At 34.9% G+C, this 16,073-nt stretch overlaps 1 protein-coding gene across 1 annotated transcript in view; it reads left to right on the forward strand.

Annotated features, from left to right (window-relative positions):
• Positions 1-15,044, forward strand: part of TBCA (tubulin folding cofactor A) — a 78,495-nt gene extending 63,451 nt beyond the window's left edge. Inside the window, exons 3-4 of the mRNA XM_045074396.1 lie at positions 12,358-12,444; positions 14,791-15,044. Of these exons, the coding sequence (XP_044930331.1) occupies positions 12,358-12,444; positions 14,791-14,871 (168 nt within the window). The 3' untranslated portion in view covers positions 14,872-15,044. The remainder of the gene's footprint in view (positions 1-12,357; positions 12,445-14,790) is intronic.
• Positions 15,045-16,073: the final 1,029 nt, after the last annotated feature.

Below are 16,073 nucleotides of genomic sequence, written 5' to 3' on the forward strand. Positions count from 1 at the left end.
TCAGTGGTGCTCCGTTTTTATGCTTGTTTTGTATTTTGTTGTAAATTTACAGGAAGTTGCAGTAAATGTTAAGGGAGGTCACATACATCCCTCACTAGTCCTCCTACAATTTTAATATCTTATATAATTATAATTATAATGTCCAGACCATGAAATTGACTTGGTACACCACAGAGCTTATTTATATTTCTCTAGTTAAACATATACTCATTTGTGAGTATCTGTATATACATTTGTGTGTTTATGAATATAGTCCCATATACAATTCTGTCACATGTAGAATGTGTAAATACGACAGTTAAGATGGAAAATCTTTCCACACAAAACTGTCTTGTGCTTCCTCTTTGTAGCCCCTGTCTTCTCCATCCCTGAGTTCTAAGTAATTAATATTCTTTGAAGAATTATACAGTATGTAACCTTTTGAAATTGGCTTTTCCACTTAGCATAATTCCCTTGAGCTCCACTTAAGTCACTGAGTGGATTATCTGTTCCTTATTATTGCTGAGTAGTGTTCCATGGTATGGATGTATCCACTGAAGAACATTTGGATTATTTCTGGTTTGGGGCTTTTAAAAAAAAGCTTCTGTGAACATTCATAGACAATTTTTGCATGAACATAAGATTTCATTTTGCTGGGATAAAATCCCAAGAAATTGCTCTGTTTTATTAGTAAATTTTTTTGTCTTAAGAGAAACTACCAAACTCTTTTCCAGAGTGACTATTATTTCACATTCCCATCAGTGATGTGTGAGTGTTTTGATTTCTCCACATCCTCACTGGCCTTTGATGTTACCGCTATTTTTTATTTTAGCATTTGATCATCACCTGCATGATAGATGTATAGTGATACCTCATTGTGCTTTTAATTTTGATTTTCCTAATGGCAGTAATGTTGAGTATCTTCTCATTTGCTTATTTATGTCTGTATATCCTCTTCAGTGAAATGTCTGTTCATGTCTTCTGCTCCCTTTTTAAAAGTTTTTTATTTATGTAAGTAATTTCCACACCCAGAGTGGGGCTTTAACTCATGGCCCCCAAATCAAGAGCCACACGCTTCCTACTGAGCCAGCCAGGCACGCCTAAGATTTTATTTTTTTAAGTAATCTCTACACCCAAAATGGGGTTTGAAATCACAACGCTGAGATCAAGAGTTGGCATGCAATACTGATTGAGCCGTCTTCTGCCCACTTTTTAATGGGATCCTTTGTTTCTCTACTTCTGAGTTTTGAGAGTTTTTTTGTATAGTCTGGATAAATGCCTTTTGCTGGATATGTGGTTTGCAAATATTTTCGCTTAGTCACTGCCTCTTAACAGTGTCTTTCACTGAGCAATAGTTTTTAATTTTGAGAACATCTCATTTATGGCTAATATTTCCTTTTGTGAATTATACTTTTGATCTCAAGTCTAAGGCCTCTGCCTAATCCTCGGTCCCAAAGATTTTCTGTTTTTGTTTGTTTGTTTGTTTGTTTTGTTTTGTTTTTCTAAAATATCTGTGGTTTTATGTTTTACATTTAAGGCTTTGATCAGTCTTGAGTTAATTTTTGTTTAAGGGGTGGGGTTTAGTTTGAAATTTATCGATTTATCTTTTTGCCTATAGAAGCCTAGTTCCTCCAGCAATGTTTGTTGAAAAGGTCAAAAACCCTTTGGACATCTTTGTAGGTCTAATTTTTGTTTCTCCCTTTTGATCCATTAACCTGTATGTATTCATTTACCAATACCACACTGTATTGATTACTGTAGCTATAGAGAAAGATTTAATTGTGAAAGTGAGTTCTCTCATTTTCTTTTTTTTCTTTTATTGTTTTAGATGTTCTACTTCCTTTGCCTTTCCATAAAACATTTTAAAATTAAGCTTGTCTATGTCTATAAAACACCTTGCTAAGATTTTGATAGGAATTGCATTAAATCTGTACAACCGGGGTTGTCTGGGTGACTCAGTGGGTTAAGCCTCTGCCTTTAGCTCAGATCATGATCTCAGGGTCCTGGGATCAAGCTCGGCATCAGGCTCTCTGCTCAGCAGGGAACCTGCTTCTCCCTCTCTTTCTGCCTGCCTCTCTGCCTACTTGTGATCACTCTCTGTCAAATAATTGAATAAAATCTTTAAAAAAAAAAAAAAACCTATATAACTGTTTGGGGGCACCTGCGTGGCTTAGTTGGTTAAGCATCTGAATCTTTTTTTTTTTTAATATTTTATTTATTTATTTGACAGAGATCACAAGGAGGCAGAGAGGCAGGCAGAGAGGAGGAAGCAGGCTCCCTACAGAGCAGAGAGCCCGATGTGGGGCTCAATCCCAGGACCCTGAGATCATGACCTGAGCCGAAGGCAGAGGCGCTGCCACCCAGGCGCCCCGTAAGCATCTGAATCTTGATCTCAGCTCAGGTCTTGATTTCAGAGTCATGAGTTCAAGCCCCATGTTGGGCTCCACAACTGGGCATGGAGCATACTTTAAAAAAAAAACAAAACCCTGTATATCAATTTGGAGAGAATTGATGTCATTACTATGTGAGGTCTTCCAGTCAATGAACATGTTAACTCTTTCCAATTTATTTAGGTCTGACTTCTTTCATCAACATTTTGTAATTTTCAACATACTAATCCTGTATGTTTTGTTAGTTTTATACCTGAGTATTTCATTTTCTTTGAAAATGTTGTAAATGGTATTGTTTTTAGTTTTGGTTTCCACATACATATTTTGCTGTTAGATATGGAAGTGCATTTAGTTTTTTCTGTGTTGACCTTGTAACCTTGACTTGTTGAACTCTCTAATTCTAAAAGTTTTTTTGTAGATTCCTTCTGGTCTTCTACATAGATAAGCATATCATTTGTTAAATAGAGATAGATTCTTTCTTTTCAACCTGCACGTCTTCCTTTTTCTTACCTGATTGTTCTGGCTAAGGCTTACAGTACTCTCTTGAATAGGAGTGGTGAGAGTGGACATCTCACCTATTTCTAATCTTAAGGAGATAGCATTCAGTCATCTACCATTAAGTATAATGTTAGGTGTACATTTTGGTAAATAGTGTTTCTCAAGTTGAGGAAGTTCTTTATTCCTCGGTTGCTGAGTGTTTTTGTCATGAATGGGTATTTTGGGTTTTGTTACATGCTTTTTTCCTGTCTCATTTGATAAGACCATATAAATTTTCTTCTTTGGCCTACTAATATTGTGGGATTATACGAACTGATTTTTAAATGTTGAACCAGTCTTATATTATACCTGCTTAATCTTGATTGTGGTGTGTAATTCTTTTCGTATGTTGCTGGAGTCAATTTACTAATACCTTGTTGAGGATTTTTGCATCTAATTTTATGGTCTGCAGTTTTCTTTTTTTATACTGTCTTTGTCTGGCTCTGGTATCAGGTTAATGCTCCTCTCATAAAATTAATTGGAAAAATGTTCCCTATTCTCTTTCTTAAAGGATTTGGGTGAAATTAGTTTCCATTCCTTAAATATTTGATAAAATTGTCCAGTGGAACTATTGAGGCTTGGAGAGTTCTGTTTTATGATCTTTTTAATCACAATTCAATTCCTTTCATGATTGTAGAACCACCCAGGTTATCATTTGAGTTTTGGTGCTTTGTAGTTTTGAAGGAATTGGTTCATTTCTTCTAAGTGGCAAATCCATGAGCATTATGAACAGTATTATAGACTTTTTAGTGGTGTTTTTTTTTCCTTACAATTTGCTAGTATTTTGTTGGAAATTTTTGAATCCATGTTCATCAAGGATATTGGTGTGTGACTTTCCTTTTTGGTGGGGACTCTGATTTTGGAATCAAGGTGATACTGCCTTTATAGAATGAGTTTTGAAGTATTCCTTCCATTTCTATTTTTTTGGAATAGTTTCAGAAGACTAGATATTAATTCTAATTTAAATGTTTGGTAGAATTCCACTGGGAAGCCATCTGACCCTGGACTCTTGTTTGTTGGGAGAGTTTTAATTACTGCTTCAATATCCTTGCTGGTTATGGGTCTGCTCAGGTTTTCTCTTTCTTCCTGCTTCTTTTTTGGTAGTTCATGCATCTCTAGAAATGCATCCATTTTTTCTAGATTGCCCGATTTTTTGGCATATAGTTACTCATAATATGTTCTTTTAATTCCTTGTATTCCTTCAGTGTTGGTTTTGATCTCTCCTCTTTCATTCATGATTTTTTTGGGGGGGGGTCCTTTTTTCTTTTTGATAAGTCTGGCCAGGGGTTTATCATTCTTACTAATTCTTTCAAAGATCAGCTCCTAGTTTTGTTGGTCAGTTCTACTGTTCTTCTGGTTTCTATTTCATTTATTTCTTTAGGCTTTATTTGCTGATCTTTCTCCAGCTGCTCTAGGTGTAAGGTTAGGTCATGTATTTGAAACTATTCTTCTTGAGGAAGGCCTGTGTTTGGCTGTATACTTCCCTCTTAATGTCTGCCTTTGCTGTGTTCCAAAGGTTTTAGACTTTCAATTTATTTTCATTTTTATTTGCTTCTCTGTATTTTTTTAAAAATTTCTTCTTTAATTTCCTGGTTAGCCCATTCATTCTTTAGTAGGATGTTCTTTAACCTACGTGCAGTCTTCCCTTATTTTTTCTTGTGGTTGACTTCATTTTAATAGCATTATGGTCTAAAAATATACATAGTATGCTCTCTTTCTCTATTCGTTGAGGCCTTATTTGTGATCCAATATGTGACCTATCCTGGAGAGTGTGCCATGTGCACTAAAAAAGAATGTGTTTTCTGCTGCCTTAGGATGAAATGTTCTGAATATATCTGTTAAGTCCATCTGGTTCAGTGTATGATTCAGAGCCCTTGTTTCCTTGTTGATCTTCTGCTTAGATAATCAGTCCCTTACTGTGAGTGGGGGTTAAAGTCCCCTACTCTTAATGTGTTATTATCAATGAGTTTCTTTAAGTTTGTTTATTAACTGATTTATGTATTTGGCTGCTCCCAGGTTAGGGCATAAATATTTAGAATTTTTAGATCTTGTTGAATAGACCCCTTTATTATGATATAGTGCCCTTCTTCATCTCTTAGTACACTCTTTCATTTAAAATCTAGTTAGTCTGATATAAATATGACTACTCCTGCTTTCGACATCCAATAGCATGATAGATGGTCCTCCTCCCCCTCACGTTCAATCTGGAGGTGTCTTTAGGTCTACAGTGAGTCTCTTGTAAACAGCATATTGATGGGTCTTGGTTTTTTTATCCATTCTGATGCCCTGTGTGTTTTGATTAGAGCATTTAGGCCATTTACATTCAAAGTAACTGGTGAGAGATACAAATTTAGTGCCATTGTATTACCTGTAAAGTTGCTATTCCTGTAGATTGTCTCTTTTCCTTTCCAGTCTTTGTTGATTGTGGTTCCTCTTTCCTGCTCAAAGGTCTGCTTTAATATTTCTTGTGGTGCTAGTTTAGTGTTCATAAACTCCTTTAGTTTTTGCTTGTTTTGGAAACCCTTTAACTCTCCTATTCTGAATGACAGCCTTGCTGGATAAAGTATGTTTGGCTGCATACGTTTCCCATTCAGCACATTGACTGTATCATGCCACTGTCTTCTGGCCTGCCAGATTTTGTGGACAGATCTGCTGCTACCCTTATGTCTACTCTTGTACCTTAAAGACCTTTTATCCCTAGCTGCTGTCGAATTCTCTCTTTGTATTTTGCAGGTTTCACTATGATATGTCTTGGTGTTGACTTGTTTTTATTGATAGTGAGGGGAGTTCTTTGTGCCTTTGGACTTGAATATCCATTTCCTTCCACTTATTAGGGAAATTTTCAGCTATAATTTGTTCAAATAAATCTGCTCTTTTTTCCCCACTCTTCCTCTTCTGGGATTCTTATGATATGGATATTATTGTGCTTTGTGGAATCACTGGGCTCCCTAAGTCTCTTTGTGATCTACTAGTTTTCGGTCTTCTTTTCAGCTTCTTTGTTTTCCAAAATTTTGTCTTCTGTATCACCTTTTTGTTCCTCTGAGTCTTCCATCCTCTTTGTGATTGCATCCAGTCTATTTTGCATCTCAGGAAAGTATTTTTTATTTTGGCCTAACCGTTTTTTGGCTCTTTTATCTCTGCAGCAACGGTTTCTGTGGTGTTTCCTATGCTTTTTTCAACCCCATAATATTCTTATGATTCTTTTTTTTTTTTTTAATATTTATTTATTTATTTGACAGACAGATCACAAATAGGCAGAGAGGCAGGAAGAGAGAGAGAGAGAGGAGGAAGCTGGCTCCCTGCTAAGCAGAGAGCCTGATGTGGGGCTCAATCCCAGAACCTTGGGATCATGACCTGAGCCGAAGGCAGAGGCTTTAACCCACTGAGCCACCCAGGTGCCCCTATTCTTATGATTCTTATGATTCTTGTTCTGAATTCTTGTTCATATATATTGCTTATATCTGTTTGGAGTAAATCCCCGGCCATGGTTTCTTCTTGATCTTTCTTTTCCAGAAATTTCCTTCATCTTGTCATTTTGTCTAGGTTTCTGCTTTTGCATGTTATGAAAGCTTGTTATTTTCCTGCTTTTGAGAGTAATAGTATATTAAGAAGGAGTCCTACACTGTCTAGGGCCTGGTGCTTCAGGGAGTGTCTCTGGTGTATGCTCTGCACAGTCTGCTGCGGTGTTTTGGCTGCTTTTCCCAAGGTCAGTCCTTTGCAGGGTTCCTCCTTGTTTGTGGTGGGGAGTGCTTGGACCTTTAACTAAGTGTGCTTTGATTTGTTTGTTAAAATAAGCCTGCCACATTCTCTCCCTCTAATTATGCACATTGTTCTTTTAATCGTCAGATCAATTTCCTAGGTATTCAAAATTATTTGATGTTGATCTAGCAGTGATCAGGGGGTGAAGCTGTGTTCAAGCCCAGACTCCCCCTACTGTTTCACCATCTTAACTCAAGTTTCTGTTGTTTTCCTTTAATGCTTGCAAGATCTGTAAAGATAAGATCTTTTTTTGTTACTGATTTAGTGATTTGTGCCTTCTGACTTCAGTGTTACTAGTAATTTATTAGTTTTTTAAAAACTCAACTCTTTGTTTCATGGATATTTTTATTCTAAAATTTTTTATTCATTTCTAATCTTATTTTTATTATTCCCTTCTGCTTGTTTTGGGTTTATTTGCTCTTCTTTTTCTCAGTTTCTGAAATAAGAACTTAGTTTTTTGGTTTTGGGGTTTTTTAAAGGATTTTATTTATTTGACAGAGAAACAGTGAGAGAGGGAACACAAGCAGGGGGAGTAGGAAAGGGAGAAACAGGCTTCCCACTGAGCAGAGAGCCAGATGCAGGGCTTGATCCCAGGACTCTAGGGTCATCACTTGAGCTGAAGACAAGAAACTTATCAACTGAGCCACCCAGGTGCCCCAGAACTTAGATTTTTAAATTGAGGTCTTTGTTCTTTCCTAACATAAACATTTACTGCTATAAATTTCCCTCTCAGCACTGCTTTAACTGAATCCTTTAACATTTGACATGCTATACTTTAATTCTCATTTATCTCTGTATTTCTCTTCTTGTTTTGAGACTTCCTTGTTGATTCATGGGTTATTTACAAGTATGTTTAATTTCTAAGTGATTTGAAGATTTTCCTGCTATATTTTTGTTACGATTTCTACTTTTTTTTAATAGTCGTACATGCACTAGGTATTACTTCAGTTCTTTTATTTAATATTTAAATTTGTTGAGATTTTTGTTTTGTTGTAGTTATTTGACCCAGACTATGGTATACTGTAATCAATGTTTCTTTTTTTTTTTTTTTTAAGATTTATTTATTTGAGAGAGTATGCATGGGGGAGGGGCAGAGAGAGAATCTTTCAAGCAGACTTTGCACTGAGTATGGAGCCTAACACAGGGCTCAGTCCCACAGCCCATGAGGTCATGACCTGAGCTGAAACCAAGAGTCAGAAGCTTAACTAACTGACCCACCCAGGTGCCTCTGTAAGGAAGGTTTCATAGGTGCTTAAAAAGTATTTCTTTTCCTTTCTTAGGCAGAGTGTCCTATAAATGTCAATTAGATCTTATTGGTTGATGGCATTATTCAGTCCTTTTATAACTTTGCTGACTTTTTTGGTCTGATACTTCTACCATTTGCACTGAGTAAAGTATTGAAATCCCCAGCTATATGTGTAGTTTTATCTCTCTCCTTTCAATTTAATCTGTTTTTATGTTATATATTTTGAAGTTCTCTTATGTAGTACATCCACATTTAGGGATCACCATGTTTTTTTCTTGGTGAATTGATCATTGTATTATTATGTAACATTCCTCTTGGTCTCTAATTTATTTATTTTTTTGCTCTGAAGTCTGTCCAGTATTAATATAGTCACTCTTTCGTTTAAATGTTTGCATGATACATCTTTTTTCATCCTTTTATTTTCAACTGTTTCATTTTGTTCAAAGTGGTTTTCTTGTAAGCAGCATATAGTTGGGTCCAGTCTATGAATCTCTTAGAAGTGGATTTAAACAAAAAAAAAAAAAAGAAAGAAAGAAAGAAAGTGGATTTAAACCATTTATACTTAAAGTAATTATTGACATCTTAGGGTTTAGGGGCCCAGACTACTTTTTAATCATTGAGCAATAACCTTAGTCATTCAGCAATAACCACAAAACCCAAGTCAAATTCCTTCCTTCCTTTCTTCTTTTCTTCCTTCCTTCCTTCTTATCTTTCTATATTCCTTCTTTCCATCCTTCAGAGGTTCTCACAGCATGACATCCAGGTCCTGAGAGAAGCATTCCCATAACGTAAGCATTTCAAGAGGCCCATGTGGAAACAAAAAGCCTTCTAAAGACTTAGCCTCAGGTCTTAAGTTCTAGAAAGCCACTTCAGCCACATTCTCTTGGTCACAGGTGCAACCCAAATGTAGTGTGGGAGGTGACTATGCAAGAACAGGATCATTGGAAGCCTTCTTAGAGTCTGGCTACACTATCACTCATATGCTAGAGTTGAAATCAGAGTCATGGGTTATAACTCAGATCCTATCAACTAGCTAGTCACTCCGAGACTCAGCTTTCTTGTTTATAAATTGAGGAACCTGTAGTAGATGACCACTTAGGTCCCTTCTGACTCTATGAGTCTTCATTTCTTTCTCAGTCAGAGTATCCTCATATCTTTTTTCCCTTGCTTTACTGAGATACAGTTGACAGTCTAAAATTGTATATATTTATCAAATTGTATGATTTGATGAATGTATATGTGAATATTGACCATAACCAAGCTACTTGACATATCCATCGTCTTACATAGTTACCATTTTCCCTCTGTCTCTCCCTTTCTTCAGTTGGATTTTTGACCTGCTTATTAGTATATTAACCATTTGACCTTTGTATGAAAGCAGACTTAACCATTATTACAGTAATCTCTGAACAACTCTAAAGCTCAGTTTGTCAAGCTAATGCAGTTACCATTGGTTCCAGAGGTAGCCAATATCCAATATTAGAGTGCCTATGGATTTATAGCCAGCCCTGGGTGAATGGATCATTAAAGAAGTTAGAAATCATATCTCAATTGAGCAATAGCAGAACAACTTAACATTGCCCAGATTATTTCACAGAGCTCCTCTTTCTGAAAAAATGAAAATCTGCCAATTAGGGCTTTTCCCTTCCAACTTATATACATTTGATTATAAAGATAATTGATCAGATTTTAGTTTAGTAATTTATTTATTGTTCTAGTTTGAGCTTGCTAATAAGCCTTCCCAGACTTCCATTTTACCTGAATAACTTTCCCCCCAAAATATCCTAACTTGTTTTAAGAACAGTAACACATGAGTACAACCACATCCTGCTGTGTTTACCTAAAGTTCCTTGTACCTCCCAATCTGTGCCAAGATCCTGACTTAAACTCAGTCTTGTCATAGTCAGCATTATAATAAACTGAGAGTTTATTGAGATATTTTCTTTTATTTAAGAATTTATTTGATGAGAGAGAGATAGCGAGAGAGAGAACACAAGCAGGGGGAGTGGGAGAAGGGGAAGCAGGCTTTCTGCTGAGCAGGGAGCAGGATGTGGGGCTTGTTCCCAGGACCCTGAGCCTAAGGCAGATGCCTAAAGACTGAACCACCCTATTCAGATATTTTAAAGAGAGGCTCCATTCATCTGAGTGACTCCTTCCCAAGGAGAACACTTTGAAAGATAATACTCATTTACTTTAGTTCAGGTATTTTGAGGGGTTTCTTTACTATATAATCACACCTTATATATGGTTTTTTAAAATTATTTCTAGCACTTGTAATTCATTGTTATGAGGTAAAGTATACGGTTTATGGCCTTGATAGAGCTGTGGTTTATGTATTCCACATCATAGCCAGGATTGTACTATATGCCTTTGGCTTCCAGTGGCACAGTCGTCTTGAAGCTATGAAGTGTTTATTTTCATATTCATGCTCCTATACTGGAATGGAGGACAAAAACTGCCCTTTTACTCATCTTTGCATCCCCTGTACCGGGCATCCTATAGATCTATAGTAAGCTTATTGAATGAATTGGGGATGGTACGTGGGAGAGACTGATCTTTGACCCTATTTACATCATAGTCCTGTTTTGATAGATTAAATGAGGATTCTTGCTCCATAATAATAGAATAATAATGAAAGAATTATAAAGTTCATTTCATTGACAGTACTAAAACTTTCAAAAAACTTTCTCGAAGTATCCATTTTGACCTACGCTTTTGATCTTACTCTCTATTCATTTCATCTTATTTAATCCCTTTAAGTTACTCTCAAGGGTGGTCCAAATGGACCACACTTCACTGGATATGAATCAGGTATCCAGTGAAATGTCTATCAGTGATTTTTTCACACATATTCATACTAACCAGATACATAAAAATAATTTAGTCACAGTGATTAAATATCTAGGTATAGTATGATTAGCAGTGAAGTAAAGTCATGATCCTATGTCTTGAGTTTTCAGCCAGCGTCTTGTTAGTAAAAGAAGTTAAACAATAGGTTTTCACCTGAGAAAACAGATGTGGATAGAGAGCATCCTTGTTTATTATGATTCTAATTTTTGTTTATAGTGCCTGTTATGACAAAACTATTAGGGAAAGGGAGAAGATACCGGGACTTACTAAAGTTTCTATTAAAATGTAGTATGATTGGGGTGCCTGGGTGGCTCAGTGGGTTAAAGCCTCTGCCTTCGGCTCAGGTCATGATCCTAGGGTCCTGGGATCGAGCCCCGCATCGGGCTCTCTGCTCAGCAGGCCTGCTTTCTCCTCTCTCTCTGCCTGCCTTTCTGCCTACTTGTGATTTCTGTCAAATAAATAAATAAAATCTTTAAAAATAACAATAATAATAATAATAATAAAATGTAGTATGATTACCGCTGTTATGTCTTTCCTTTTTATTTTTATATGAGCTAGCTAATAAAGCTTATTAGTAAAATTAGTAAAAGTTTGGAATTTGTACCCTTTTAACCAAAGGTAGTTGCCCAAACATTATTTTTTGTAGATAAATGTTTAAATGATTTTTGTGTCTCTGAGAATAGTTTAAGGAGATAAAGCTTCTTGCCATCTTAGGAAAAAGACGTCTTTGAGGAACATCTGACACTAATTTATTTACCTTCCTACTGATTGGTTTCTCAGTGATTGCTTTGATTTTTTTCTTTTATGATCTGATATTTTATAGTTCAGCTTTGAATGATATATTTTATATCCAGAAATACCCTCCAGAATAAATATTCTTGGGTTTAATTCTGTTGTGTCTGTCTTCAGGAGGAATAGGCAGAAGTTAGATTCAGAGGGGTGCCAGGTTGGTAATTTGGCTCAAAGTGCATGGGGAGAATAATCTCTCTCCTAAAATGAAGCACAAGGATAAGTAATAACTTTTTATGCATGATAAGCATCAAAAATATGAACCTGCTGGTCTTTGCTTTTCCTTTTTCTTTACCTCTGTCTTTCAGTAAGAACCTCCTGCAGTGTGCACACGATGTGATCAATAACTCAATAACTTTTTTCATGCAGTAATTATCTCCATGTGATATTATCTGAACACTGTTTTTCTTTATTACTCAGAAGATGCAGGAGATATTTATATAACCAGCTGATCCCATTTTGGATAAAGGTGCTTTGTGACAGCAGGAAAAATAGTTTATTTTAAATAGCCTTTTTAAATAAATGCTCTATGAAAAGCTTTTCCAGTTAATTTTCACTTAGCATGAAAAGGTGATTACCAAATGATTTAAAACTTGTACTTTGAATATTTTACAGTATGATAATCATTCTTTCTAACTTCTAATCATAATTTAAAATATTGAGCTATTTTTTAAAAAATATAAAACTATTTAACATACCTATAATTTTTTCCTGATTCTTCTGACCTGTTTTAGATAGTTACAGAACTGTGAGCTAAACACGTAAGTTCTACTATCTCTGCTTGTCTCACAGAGATTTTCATTATAGGCAGAGATCCTGCAAGAGTCCCGGATGATGATCCCAGATTGCCAGCGCAGGTTGGAAGCAGCATATACCGATCTTCTGCAGTTATTAGTAAGTAAATTCTTCTCTGTGTTCTGTTTAAACATTCTTTCAGTGTAATACATGGAAGGCCAAAATCTTAAGTATTCAATGCTGTAAACTAGTTCGGGACATATTTTGTTCACTTGCCCTTTGTGCCAGTATATTTTAAAATAATTAGTAGAGATTAAATTGTATTTTAATTAGCCTCCAGTAGAAGTACTATAACCAACATGTTTATTCTGTTTATTTAAATATATTTGAGTTATTATGGTAGATATTTAGAGCACTAACATTGTCCAGCAGTATCTTGAAATATTTAGTATTCATACATAAAGATCTTTTTTTTGGCACATTAAAGATAAGTAGACTATTTAAAATTTCAGAAGATCCAGATGCTTCAAATGGATCTGGGCCCTTACAAAAAGGATCTGGAATCCTTTTAGAGTCAAACCTTATTCAGTTTGAGAGGAAAAAACACCTTGTAATATAGACAGTGCTTTCCTTTTAGCTTGGAGCAGGATAACACTGTTACCATCCTTGCTAGTGTTAAGTGCCTTGTGATACAGTAGCAGAATCATTTTATAAAAGATTCTAAAAACAATTAAAAGTTCTCCTGTTTCTTAACTGAGATAACTGCATGATACTATATTCAAGCCAGTTGTTTTCACTGTTTGATGATAAATTTGATGAATTCTGATATTTCCTTTACTAAACTCATTTTGTGTTTCTGTTTCTTGAGCTAATATTAACTAGCTACTAGCTGTCTCGTGATTCATAGTTATGCCTTCTATAACAAAAATCTTGTGAGGCTTTCTCAGGATGATTATATGTATTCTTTGAAAAAGAATGACATTTGTTTTCCCACCAAAATTATATTAGGACTAAATCTGTAAGAAAAAAAACAGAGATATGTTCACATTTTACTTCAATTTTGACACAGAACTCCGTTTTTATCTATAGGAACCTTTCAAAGTCAGGGTAACTTTCCTTAACAGCCAAAAATAAAACTGTGGTTTTGAAATAAAAGGTAGATGAAAGCAGGAAATAATTACTATATTAAAATACTGAGACAGAAGCACCATTTTTATTTCCTGACAACTTAAATGCTTTTTTCTTTCATGAATCTAGTAGCTGAAAAAGTAATAGAAATTGCTTGAAAAGAATAATTCTGTCTTTGAATGATATACTTGTGTGTATGGATGTAGTCAACAATATTTCTACCCTCAAAGAGCTTATAGTTAGTAACAGAGAACAGAGACATGTTTAGGTGTAATATAGAGGTTTTAAGAAATTTTTGCCTGTAGTCTGAGTTAAGCAAATTCTCCTTTTGCTTTAAATTTTTCTATTAAAGGATCACACAGGGGTACCTAGGTGGCTCAGTCCATTAAACGTTTGCCTTCGGCTCGGGTAATGGTCCCAGGGTCCTGGGATCAAGCCCTGCACTGGGCTTCCTGCTCTACGGGAAGCCTTTTTCTCTCTCTTCTACTCCCCTAGCTTGTGTTCCCTCTCTCACTGTCTCTCTCTCTCTCTGTCAAATAAATAAATAAATCTTTAAAAAAAAGAAGAAGAAGAAGAAGAAGAAACACACATACTTTATTCTCTCTGCTCTGTAACTGTTTGTACATCTTCAGCTTTTATTGACCCAACACAAATAACTGGTTATAGCTTTACTTATTTAAGTAAAAAATCAAACAAAAGTTCATATGCAGAATAACTTAGATGATACTGTTTCAGTTATCTCTTCACATAATATTTTAGTAGGAGTTTTATGTATAAAGTATCAAGGAAAAACTCAGTCTTTGGATATCAAAAATAAAAGATGTTAGCATTTTGTTTCCTTGTAGTAAAATGCATAATACTCATTAATAAGCAGACAGTTTGGTTTTCTAATTCAAAGATTATACTTATCTCTGGTGTGACACCACTACCCTTCTTTGTCATTGTGGGTAGTTCAAGGATTATTGTCATCTGAATATTATCATATATGTGACACTTTAGAAAAGCATCATTTTTTTGTTTTTAGTCCATTGATATTAATCCTTTTTGTATGATGACATGTTGACAAAATGAGAATACTTTTTTTTTTCATTTTTCTGAGGTTTTCATGTATGTGTTTAATGCTAATAGCTTTAGGTGACCCTGTTTATCACTTACTCTGTGAGGATGCTGTACAGTGAAACAACAAAACCTGTTACTTCTCTTACCAATAAAAAACAAAACTGGGAAATCTGTGAAATTATACAATATTTAGATGAGTTTTGGAATCCTCTTTGTGTTAATTTTTTGAGCCTTTATATTGATGGTTTGTAATATTAAGTAAATAATAGCACTGAAGTTTGAAAAGGATAAATCTCATTTTATTATATTTCATTTCAGGAGGGTGAAAAAGACTTGGAAGAAACTGAGGAATATAAGGAAGCACGTTTAGTATTGGATTCAGTGAAGTTAGAAGCCTGAAGTTTTTCTGTACAGGATGTTTTTTGCATTAAATCCTGGGATCCATTCCACAATTCATTATTTTTGACCACTGCTGTATGTTCAAATAGTATGAGAATGTGATTCTTTTTATGCAGTTGCATATATTTTTCTTTGCCTAATTTAACGTGTCAAATAAATGAGTTCGTCTAAAATTGTTTATTTCATACTTTACAAAATATTTTTAATTAACCTTTTATCATGAAATCATAGACATTTTTGACAGAGAATTAAAATCTGTTAGGTTCTCTTTGAAGTCTAGGTATTTTGCTTCATAAGTGTGGATTGAGTTAAAAATAGGATGCCTTTATTTTTAGATAAAAATCCAAATTTTGAACAGTTTATTCTGAATAGGGTACAACTCCCTCAAAAGAAAGGAAGAACATGTCTGTGCATAAAGCCTCACATACTTATTCCTTTACAGTGAAAGTCTAACATTTCCATCACTGTTAACTAATGGAAACATTTAAATCTCTTTCCAGAAAGATAGATTTATACAAAAAACATCAATTATTTAGATCTCCATGTAAGATTCTTATGAACAAAGAATTGAATTGTATTTTAAAGGAATTATAACGATATATTGGCAAATGTTTAACAGACATTCAGAATGGAAAGGGAGTCTCTTACCTCTGTGGTATAGGTACTCCTGCTGTGACTAATTTCAGGCTACCGACATGACATCATTGAACACAAGGTTGGGAAGATTTGAGCCAGCTCCAGCATCCACTGTCATAGCCAAACCTGGATAATCCTGACTGACTGGAAAAGATTATCATTTTATCACGAAGTATTTTTCCAGTACAGTTGTAAACCAATTAATTACCTAATCATTTGAGTTTATTTTCTTAAAAATACATGACAACTCATTTAGTTTTCTCCTGTTTCTTGAAAATGTGTATAAACCTTTATATCATCAGCCTACCCTGAGCAGTGATGTAATGAACTAAAAGACTAATAATAGCATTTAAACTTTAAAAGCCATAATTGAAAAAATAACAAAATCTGAATTTTTGCTGCTATAAGATACATACTTGTAGGGTAATTGGTTTGATTTTGAAAGTCACCAATGATTACCAGAAACCATAACATCTATTGAATCTGTCAGAAAGATCAGAGAAGAGAAAAATAATACTATTCTTTCCTGCTGTTATTTCTAAAGGGTATGCTGTTGTAAAGCACAG

The sequence above is a fragment of the Mustela putorius genome, unplaced genomic scaffold (genome assembly GCF_011764305.1).
Source record: "Mustela putorius furo isolate JIRA1106 unplaced genomic scaffold, ASM1176430v1.1 tig00537350_pilon_pilon_pilon, whole genome shotgun sequence".
NCBI classification, from domain to species: Eukaryota; Metazoa; Chordata; class Mammalia; order Carnivora; family Mustelidae; genus Mustela; species Mustela putorius.